This window comes from Vicia villosa, unplaced genomic scaffold (assembly GCF_029867415.1).
Source record: "Vicia villosa cultivar HV-30 ecotype Madison, WI unplaced genomic scaffold, Vvil1.0 ctg.000325F_1_1, whole genome shotgun sequence".
Taxonomy (NCBI): Eukaryota; Viridiplantae; Streptophyta; class Magnoliopsida; order Fabales; family Fabaceae; genus Vicia; species Vicia villosa.
Genome location: NW_026705145.1, coordinates 412080 through 422957, shown reverse-complemented (window position 1 = coordinate 422957; position 10878 = coordinate 412080). Strand labels below are relative to the sequence as shown.

The 10878-nt window shown below is 36.2% G+C and overlaps 1 protein-coding gene across 1 annotated transcript; it reads right to left on the bottom strand.

The window, feature by feature from the left end:
* Positions 1–9156: 9156 nt before the first annotated feature.
* On the bottom strand, positions 9157–10560 carry LOC131626799 (E3 ubiquitin-protein ligase At4g11680-like). The gene is made up of 2 exons (XM_058897633.1): positions 10127–10560; positions 9157–9347 (listed from the first exon to the last, which is right to left on the bottom strand). The coding sequence occupies exons 1-2, from the start codon at positions 10538–10540 to the stop codon at positions 9201–9203; spliced, it is 561 nt and encodes a 186-aa protein (XP_058753616.1). The 5' UTR covers positions 10541–10560; the 3' UTR covers positions 9157–9200.
* Positions 10561–10878: the final 318 nt, after the last annotated feature.

The window sequence follows — 10878 nt, the reverse complement described above, 5'->3', positions numbered from 1 at the left end:
AGTTAGTATTCCACCGGAGGCTCCGATAGCATCCGAGTAAGACCATTCAACATCCACACCTCCCCACAACTCTCTAACCACATCCACACATATTCCACTAAGTTTTGTTTCTTGAATGAAGCATAGATCAACATCTCCCTTTTGAATTAGGAATCCGACTCTCTTACGCTAAGCCCGATTCCCGCCACCACGGATATTGTACGAAAGAATAATCATGGGTGCACACCATTTTGGGTCCCCTTCTCCACATGCACACCTTTATGATCCCTTAATTCCATTTCCTTCAAGCTTTTGATCGGATCAAAATTGTTTGATATATTGATGATTCCTAATTTAGACATGGAGTTCCATAGGCCCTCTGAAGCATTGTTGCTTGCACTGTTATTCCCTCTTCTATTTCAGTTTCTAATATCAGTGCTTGTGATGGACTCACAAGATAAAGGAACACCGTAAGAAAGGAAATTATTTTTTTTCTGTTTCATGAGATGAAGCTCTGATTCCTGTTGAATTGTCTTCCTTTGTTGAACCCCGCCCTGGATTGGATGAGTAAAATCAAGAACTTTCTCCCCTAAGTCCAGCACCTCCCTTATTTTTTTTCTAGAGTGTTTCGAATTCTTCACAATTTGACATCGATCATCAAAGCTCAAAATTTTGGATTTTCTACTACTGATTCCTTTCCTCTTCCTAATTAAATTCGCACTCTTCAATGGAAAAGAGAGACGTTTTTTGTTAGAATTAGTAGAGATTTCAGTAGAAGACACATGAGTGCTTTTTGTGTACGTAGGTGAGACCTTTTCCGCCTTAGAATAACTGAAAAGGGGAACCTGATTGGGCCCACTTTTATCCACGTCAGAATTAACATTACATTCAAAAGGATGGGGTTTGACCGTTTCAATTGAAGAAACCCTTTCCAAGTGGCCCCCACTCTTTGCCCCAACGTTCACCAATTCTTTAATTAAATTATCACCATTTAAATCATTTACTATTAATCCTGCCGGGCCCACTTGAGAAATCCCTAAATTTTCTTTCTCCTCAAAGGCGTGAAAGTAGTAGCCGCTACCTCTGTATCCTTGCTGCAAGAATTCAAAGAAATAGGGTCTGAAGAAGTCTTCCCTAAAAGAGGATTAAGATTGTCTGCTACATGTTCAGAACCATTAAAGGTTGTACCAAAAAACCCCTCTTTTCTTGATCTATCACCTTCACCTTTCTGTGTTTCTGCGTATCTGTCACCGTCAAATTCATTAGTTTGTCTCGTTTCCCGATGCGATGTACTGAATCTTGTTTCTCTCTCAGCTTCGTCGGCGGTGGATCGCGGTGGCCGGTCCTTGGTTGAGATCTGCGATGAACCGTTGTGCGAACCAACAAACAACGGCATATCATCCTTGGCCGAATAATCTGGGGAAGAGATTGAAGAATCTTCATCCGAGTTCAAGCTGCCTCCTTGGGACGACGTTGCGTTCATCTCTTGGTGGAGAGTAACATCTTCAATGATCAGTAAGTTGAACCAGATTCCATCAATGCACGTTTTGACTCTATTTCTGATTAAATCCACTGAATCTGTGTAGATCATAATGTTAAGACTGTCCAATCTGTTAGGTTTGTTGTTGGTGATTTCAGGATTAACAACTCTCCCAATATCAGCCAGGAGGAGATTGATGAAACTTTCGTTTCTGACAAAGCAAGGGATTCCGAAGATGGAGATCCACGCCACTCTCGCGCATTCCGCGTCGAATTTCTCCCAATTTCTGACTTCTTTGAACCACAGATTCCTCTACTCAGATTCTTCCTCTAGCAAGGTCTCCAAAACTCCATCGGTTTCTTCCTCCAAAAGACATAAGTTTGGGCCCAAGGCCGTCGCAGTGATAGAGAAAAACCCCTCTTCAAGAAGGCTTTGTGCTACTCCAAAGGTAAGTCCTGGACTATGCACAACTCCTACTTTGGCCTTGCTAAACCTGTTAGATTCATCCTCAGAAGAGGAGTAGTAGAAAGTCTTACACGATTCTTTATTATCTGCAGGTTTTTTCAGTATGTTTCCTGTGATTGCCTCCGCATAGGATCGAGAAGGGCCGGAAGTTGTGGTGTTAAAGGACTTGTTCTCGTTAGGATGATCCAGTCTGCTACGTATGCCATTACCAAGACTCTTTCTGTTGTTATTCCTTTGGAACAAAGGTTCTTTCCTTTTGATCTTAGAAATGTTAGCTTTAAGTTTGACACCTTCTAACCAAATGTTATCCATTTTAGTCTCCAGATTTTTCTCATCCTCAGCATTGATAAAGCGAACGAATCCAAAACGGTTGCCTCTCCAATCTCTCTTAGGAGGTATAACAATCTCCTCTATCATCCATATTTCCTTGAACTCCATGAACAAATCTCTGGCTTTCCACTTATCTCCAAAATCTGTGATAAAAATTGTTGTGGACAGTTTCCTCTTCACACCATGTTCCTTTTTGAGAATGTCCCATTTTGAACTACCTCCAAACCTCCTGTTGTTCCTCTCCTTCACTTGAATCCACCCTTCCTCCATGTTTGCTCGGTTTGAAATGAAAATCCATAAAAGTCAGATCTTGGCTCTCACTCTCTCTCTCTCGTTTCTCTCTCATCTCACTATTTCTGAGTTGCTAGAATCTTATTCCAACTAAAATTTGGATAAATGTAAGTATCATTGTTATGCCTTTCTTTTTATTCCATCCATATTCTTAGGCCATTTCTTATACCATATGCCTATAAGTTTGCTATTGTCACGCCATTAACATATTTTACATTACTATAGAGCTATAGGATGAATCATGTATGCGACTCTGTGTAGTACATATATGAGTACGTATGAATCTAATTTTAGTTAGATATCTAATTTTAGGTTGAAGTTTGAGTCTAGAAAAAATAAATTTTACTTTAATAGCACATGCATAACCATTAGACATAAATGTTTTTTCATTGATTTGTGTTTGTATCTTATTTATTTTATTGGCTTCTCGTTCACAATTAAGACTCTGTTTTTTCTATATTAGTTGTGACCTTTTTTGCTTTATGTTTTGTCAAATCAAAAGTTTATGAGGCGACTACATGAAATTGTAGGATACAACTTATTGTTGTTCCAAAAATCAAATAGAATTCATGCTTGATACCTAAAAAATGACAGAGTTGCTAAATCAACTTTCCTCTTAAAATTGATAGTTAAATTGGCTTGTTAAGAAATGCGATGGACTATGGTCTAGAAATATAAAGGATTGAATTACAATGTGATGTTATACTCATGCGTGAGTTTTTTTCTCTTTTAAATACTTATATCTTCCTATTTAGTTGACATGTGAATTAATTGTTTTCTTGGTTGAAGAATGTGTTATCTTCCTATTTAGTTGGCATGTAAATTAATTGTTTCCTTTGTTGAAGAATGATATGGGATTGATGGATAATATTGAGAGAGAGAATAGAAAGTAGAGATAAGGAAAGAGTGTTTTATTTATTCAACAAAAAACATACATTGAATGGTTATTTTTTAACTATATATAACTGTCTAAGCAGTTATAACCAGTGTATGTAAAAACGAGAGTTAACTCGTAAAAACGGACGAGTTTTCGTCCCTAAAGCGTCTAACAATGTGGTTGCCATGATCGCATCTGCAGAGATTAACCATGTAGCTGGGAAGGTTGAATGGTTGATCGACACTGGAGCAACTAAGCATTTCTGTGCTGACAGACAACTATTTGTTGAATTTCAAGGAGCTGCTGAAATAGATCAAGTCTATATGGGAAATTCAAGCGTGTCTAAGGTGCTAGGAAAATGGAAGGTGTCCCTGAAGCTCACTTCAGGGAAGTCTCTTACACTGCAGAATGTTTTATATGTACCTTCTCTGCGTAGGAATTTAATTTCTTCTGCTTTACTTGAAATTGCTGGCATAAAACAAGTGATTGAGTCTGGTAAAATCGTATTATCTAAGAATGGTGAATTCGTAGGGAAAGGCTATAGGTCTGGTTGTTTGTATGTGCTTGAGACTTTGATTGAAAATGAGAATATTGCTTCTTCTGCTTATATCATTGAGACTATAGACTTATGGCATGATAGACTTGGACATTTAAATGTTTAATCTGTCAATCGTTTACATGCAATGGGTTTAATTACGAATTTAGCAAAAGATGGCCATGAAAAATGTAGTGTATGCGTCGAGGCTAAATTCAAGAGAAATCTGTTTAATTATGTAAATGAAAGGACAACCGAGTTGTTAGAATTAGTCCATTCGGACCTAGCAGAATTTCGCAACACAGAAAGTAGAGGTGGAAAAAGGTATTATATCACTTTTGTTGATGACCATTCTAGATACACCAAATTGTATTTATTGTGATCCAAAGATGAAGCTGAAAATGTGTTTTACACTTATAAGGCAGAAGTAGAAAACCAATTGAACCGGAAAATCAAAAGGATTAGATCTGATAGAGGTGGTGAGTTCGTTACCAATTCTTGGAAGGAATTTTGTGAGAACAATGGCATAATTCATGAATTTACAGCTCCGTACAGCCCAAAACAGAATGGTATAGCCGAAAGGAAAAATAGAACTTTGAAAGAAATGATGAATGCGTTACTTTCAAGCTCTGGTTTACCCGACAACATGTGGGGTGAAGCTGTATTAACTGCCAATCATATTCTCAACAGAGTTCCACACAAAAAACTAAACAAAACACCTTATGAATTATGGAGAGGGCATGTGCCTAATCTTAAATTTCTTAAAGTGTGGGGGTGTCTAGCTAAGGCAGGACTCCTTGCTTTTAAGGTTGATGCAATTGGATCTAAGACGTTTGATGTCGTGTTCATCGGTTATGCTAAGAACAGTGCAGCTTATCGATTTATGGTTTTGAGTGATCGTTCATTGTGTGGATATCGAGATGCAGAATTCTTTGAGCATATTTTTCCTTTAAAGAAATATGACATCAATGTTGATTCTATGGCCAGTAGTGTTGAATCTTCGTCGAAGACTTTACCTCCCATGCCTATTCATGAAACTGAACCTAGGAAGAGTAAGAGACAGAAAAGGAAAACTAGCTTTGGTCCTGATTTTGTGATTGCATTCTTGATTGAACTCTATGATCTTGATGAATTGAATGATACATTCATTAGTGTGCACATGCTAGAGGATGACCCTAAGACATATGATGAAGTTGTAAGATAATTGGATGCTAGTTTTTGGAAAGATGCAATTAAAAGTGAATTAGAATCTATCATGTCTAATCACACGTGGGAGCTAGTTGATTTACATACGGGAAACAAGGCCATTGGATGTAAGTGGATCTTTAAGAGGAAACTTAAAATGGATGGTTCTATTGAAAGGTTTAAAGCGAGACTAGTTATTAAAGGTTTCACCCAAAAATATGGGATTGACTTCTTTGACACTTATTCTCTGGTAACTAAGATTTCAACCATACGTGCATTGTTTGCTTTAGCTTCTAGCTACAAGTTATTAGTACATCACATGGATGTCAAAACTGCATTTCTAAATGGAGATCTTAATGAAGAGATTTATATGGAACAACCTCCAGAGTGCATGAGTCCAGGACAGGAGAACAAGGTGTGCAGACTCAAGAAGTCACTCTATGGTTTGAAGCAAGCGCCAAAGCAATGGTATGATAAGTTTCACAAAACTATTATAAGCTTTGGATTTAAGGTCAATGGATCTGATGCATGTGTTTACTCAAAATTGTTTGGTGCTGATTGTGTGATTATATGTTTATATGTCGATGACATGCTAACCTTCGGAACACATATCAATGCTATAAACTCGACCAAACTATTTTTATCCTCTAAATTTGATATGAAAGACTTAGGTGAAGCTGATGTGATTCTAGGGGTTAAAGTAACTAGAATTGAAAATAGCTTCTTTCTGTCTCAGCCTCATTATGTAGAGAAAGTATTAAAGAAATTTAATCAATTTGATGTGGTGCCCGTTAGAACTCCTTTTGACTCCAGCATGCAATTAAAGAAAAACTGAGATGACAGTGTTTCACAAAATGAGTATGCTAAAGTAATTGGAAGTTTGATGTTTTTGATGAACTGTACTCGGCCTGATATTGCTTATGATGTTAGTAGACTTAGTCGGTACACTCATAACCCTAGTAAAGATCATTGGGGTGCACTTAATAGATTGTTAAGATATCTAAAGGGCACCATGAATTGGGGTTTACACTATGTTGGTTATCCTAAAGTGTTAGAGGGATATTGTGATGCAAATTGGGTTACAGATGATAAAGAAGTTAACTCCACTAGTGGATATGTGTTTACATTATGTGGTGGTGCTATTTCTTGGAAGTCTTCTAAACAGACTTGTATAGCTAGATCTACTATGGAGTCTGAGTTTATAGCTTTAGATCTAAGAAGTCAAGAGGCCGAGTGGTTAAGAAGTTTATTGGCTGATTTACCGCTGTGGGGGCACCCAGCTCCCCTTATCTCTCTACATTGTGACTCACAACCTGCAATTTGCATAGCAAATAGCAATGCCTATAATGGCAAGAAGAGACACATTCGGATCAGGCATGCGTCTGTGAGATAACTAATCACAAATGGAGTACTTAGCTTAGAGTATGTGAGATCAGAGAGGAACATTGCAGATCGTTTGACTAAGGGACTGAATAGAAAATTAGTTCTTGACACGTCGAAGGGAATGGGACTCAAACCCGTGAGATGAGGAATTCTAGGTGGATCCACACTGTGGTCAAACGAAGCCTTGAAAAGACTCATATAATGGTACACTACATCTCATTCTATGACGAGTGTACTTTAGAGGATGAGCATCAGCTCTTAATGAACTCATAGCCCAAGATATGGGTGGTCCTTTAAGACAGACTTGATGAGCTCACCGGTGATCTGAGAGGTTGAGTTATTTAACTCTTAATGACTTCATAACCCATATAGGGTGGTCCTTTTGAGACAGGACTTGATGTAGTCACCTACAGGAGTGTGAAGAGCTAGCCTTCTTCTATGGAAGTATTCGGGCAAACTTTCTAGTACACTCTTTAGCATCCCAAGGAAGACTTGGCTATCTTTTGAGAATTTATTGAGGAATCAACATGATTTTAGGTAAGAAGTGTGTTATTGAGAACGATTCTTAAATAAGAGAGTTCCAGATTTGTTCACTCTTTTCGTGAAAGATTCACTTGATTTCACTATGTACCGATTCAAGTCGTAAGGCACCTGTACTTAAGCTTTAAACCTTACATATGCTCAGAACTAGTTTAAAAACTATATCTTTTGAAAAATCTTATTACTGTTCTGTGAGGGATTGTGAGTGAACGGTAACGTTTTCTATCCCACGTGTATTTTAAATTAATTATTGCAGTTTGTTTTTAATTTAAAATTTAAACTTCTTTGACTATTTCCTAGCAGTTTGCAGTAGCCCTATATTTTAGCTGAAAGGTTGCAACTGCTCCATAATTTTAGCTGGCATCCCACGTTTTATAAACATAACAAAACAGAAAGCTTCTCCTTTTCTTCTGAAAAACTAGTTCTGAGTATACCGATTGATTCCAGTCCTTCGTTGGCGAGAGCCCGCGATCGGAGGACGCTGTGGTAACCTTGGGGGTTGACGCCGATCTGACTGAGCTCCGGTGGTCTAGGCGAAATCGCTTCTCAGGCAGCGGCTTTTATACCGCGACGCAGCGTTTGTGATTCCTGTTTTTTAAAGTTTTTTCTAAGCTGTCCTACATTCTATTCTGATTTTTCAACAACATAGAGAAGGATATTGTATGTGACTGGATTCTTATCTCACCACGAGTGATATTGTATCCTCTTTAGTTTGAATGAAAACTATCTTTCCATAAAAAAAAGTTATAATAGACGGAAAAAAAGATTTTGTTTTACTAATTATACAAGAGTGTCTAAAAACCTAAACAATGAGATGTAAGTGTACGTGTAACTTATGTATATATCATTTTTCTAGTGAAAGCATCTAATAAGAACTCAATCATCTTAATCCAACTTTGTCGTATTAAGGGGACAAGAGTCTCGGTTCAGATAGTTACAATTTCGCTTTTTTTCAAAATTTATTGGGAGATCCTTAAGAAAGACATTTTGAGGTTTGTAAGTGAATTTCATTGAAGTGCCAAGATTCCAAAAGCAGGTCACTTGATCCTTTCTTACTTTGATTCCTAAGACAGACAACTCTCAATCTATAGAAGAGTTTAGACCTATTTGCTTGGTCGGTAGTTTGTATAGAATCCTTGCTAAGCTTCTAGCCAATAGAATGAAGAAGGTGATAAATGGATTGATCTCTAAATCTAAATCGATTTTTTTTTTGGCTCAAAAGAAAATGTTTGATATTGTGATTTTGAATGAGGTGACGAATTATTCCAAGAGATTTAATAAGAAATGTCTCATTTTGAAGGTTAACTTTGAAAAAGCTTATGACAGTGTCTTAGAACTATCTTAGATTCTTGTTAATAAGAATTGGGTTTGGAAATTCATGGATAATATGGATGGAAGCTCTAATTTTTTCGAGTGGAGTGTCGATGTTGGTAAACGGGAGTTCCACTAGAATAATAGATATAACTCCCTAGGATAATAGATATGGGGATGTGGCATGGTACTGTTTGGATTTGGGACCTCAAGATGCCATAGAATGATTTAAGTGAAGCCGAACACTGGTGCATTTGAACTAATTGCAGGGCATCATGCTGATGATTGAGCCGAAATAGGACTAGAACGACGTTTTCGTGTGGTGGCGTCATAACAATGACTTCTCAGACAAAAATGCTTATATAGTTCTTATTTTGGCGAGTATCAACTGGTAAAAATGAATAAACTTTTGTATATGGTATATGCAAAACATGTATAAATTTGCAGTACACAAATATAAATATTCACTTCATTATTATTCAGTACATGGATCAATACCTCACAATATTTAAATCTCACAGAAAAAAAATTGTACATCCAATTAAGTGGAAAAGAAATTTTTTTAGCAGGCAACAAGCTAGTTTGAAAAAGTAATTGGGATTCACCCTTGAGAACTATAAGCACTATAATTTTAATGTAAAATTTTGGTTACCGGTGAATGGTGATATCTTCTGTACATGCACACAAACTCACTCATGTAACCAAAGTGGCAAAAAAAAAAACAAAAACTTTGAGAGTATATTGTATATATATATATTATGCATATAAGATTTGTATAAGATTTAGTGTGTTGTTGGTTGGTGTGTTGACTTGTGTTGTTGTTGCTACCTTTGTAATTCTTGTTTACAAAGAGGGCAGCATGATATAATTCTTAGCCATTGATCAACACATTTTAGATGGATTATATGTGAACAAGGCAGTTGCCTAACTTCTTCTTTGTCTTTGTATTTGGCCAAACATATGCAACATTCCTGTGACCACAACAATAAACACAAAACTATACATTAAACTACAATATTGATTTTATCAAATTATAAAAAAAAACTTTTTTTTTTTTGAAAAAACTTGTAAAACTGTTTTAAGATACAAAATCATTAACAATGTATAAAAATAAGTGAAATATTATGGGTTTGAATCCACGCACTGACGCACATGCAATTTGATGTCTCTATATAATTATCAACTAAGTTGTCTTAACATGATTGGTAGCTGTTCAATAGACAAAATATCACATATCCTATTGATTGTGATTGACCGATAGTATAAATATAAGTAGACAAAATGCTATATGTGTTTAGGAATGATAAAATGAACCGAACCATCTGTTTAGCCTACTATTTTAGCATACTGGTTAAAGTTTATGGCCCGTTCCTCTATTTTGTCTATTCTGCTATTTATGGCTCGTTCCTCTATTTTGTCTGTTCCGCTTAGTTTTTTTTTTTGGTACTTTGATGGGACAAATACGACTTTTTTTCCATTTATAGGTTTTTCTATGAGCTTTGGCAGAACAGACCTAAATAAGACAAACATGCATGTTTGTCACCCCTACATAGTTATGATAGATTGTCGTTGTAAATTTTAGGTTTATTTAAATGTCATCTGACTCAGGTAAAAAAATAGGTCAAAGTAGACACATCTTTAAAAAAAATTTGAATTTGAATCTTGACAATTTAGCAAAATCAATACCAATTCTTCATTCTAAAGCTATAAGCTAAAAGATAATATGTATGTATCTATCTATGTTACTTACCGGCTCATCGCGGATCAATCTTTCACTGCATTGAGAATCATTGTCAAGATCTAATTTGGTATGCCCAACTTTAAATCTCCAAGATGGAAGTTGTGAGATTTGATCCTCCGAAGCACCTCTAGAAGAGGACCCCATGTTCATGTCATAACCAAGGAGGATGGTAATGAGTGGAACACAACAACAAAGCAACAAAAAGAGAATAAAAGGGAAAGAGTAACAAATTGCATTCCAAACAAGAAGGATTATGCATAGGATTTGGAGTTTTGGAGCTTGTTGTAATGTTCCAAAACGTGAGTCAAATGACCAAACATTTCCCATCACAAACCATATTGCAAAGAATAGCTCTAGTGAACTTCTGCATTTGCTCATCAAATGTGTGCTCCTATACACACTGCATTGCACAAAAGAATTCATATTAACTAACAAAGTAAATATTTTTTTTATTAGAAATTTTTCACTTTTTAAATTAGTTTTAAATTTATATATCTATTTTGAATTGATTTTAATTATTTTTTACAAAAAAATATGGTAATTAGGTGAGTCATATCCTTCTCATTTCTTTATCTTCTGCCCTTATTATCACATGTGCCGTATCCGAGGAAACTTAGGCCCACTTCACCTATAGGAGGGGCTTGGGAAAAAAAATCACTTTTGTATCCTTTGCACTCACTTATCTTTTTATTGATTTATTAAAGTAATGGAATTCAATTTCAAGAAGACAATTATTAGATTCTCTAAGGCATAAGTAACTT

Bases quoted from the DNA above. Each gene is read 5' to 3' on its own strand.
- LOC131626799 (XM_058897633.1), bottom strand. From the start codon at position 10,540: ATGAATTCTTTTGTGCAATGCAGTGTGTATAGGAGCACACATTTGATG. The intron at 9,348-10,126 runs GTAAGTAACATA...TTGTGGTCACAG, and splicing joins GATTGATCCGCGATGAGCCG to GAATGTTGCATATGTTTGGC.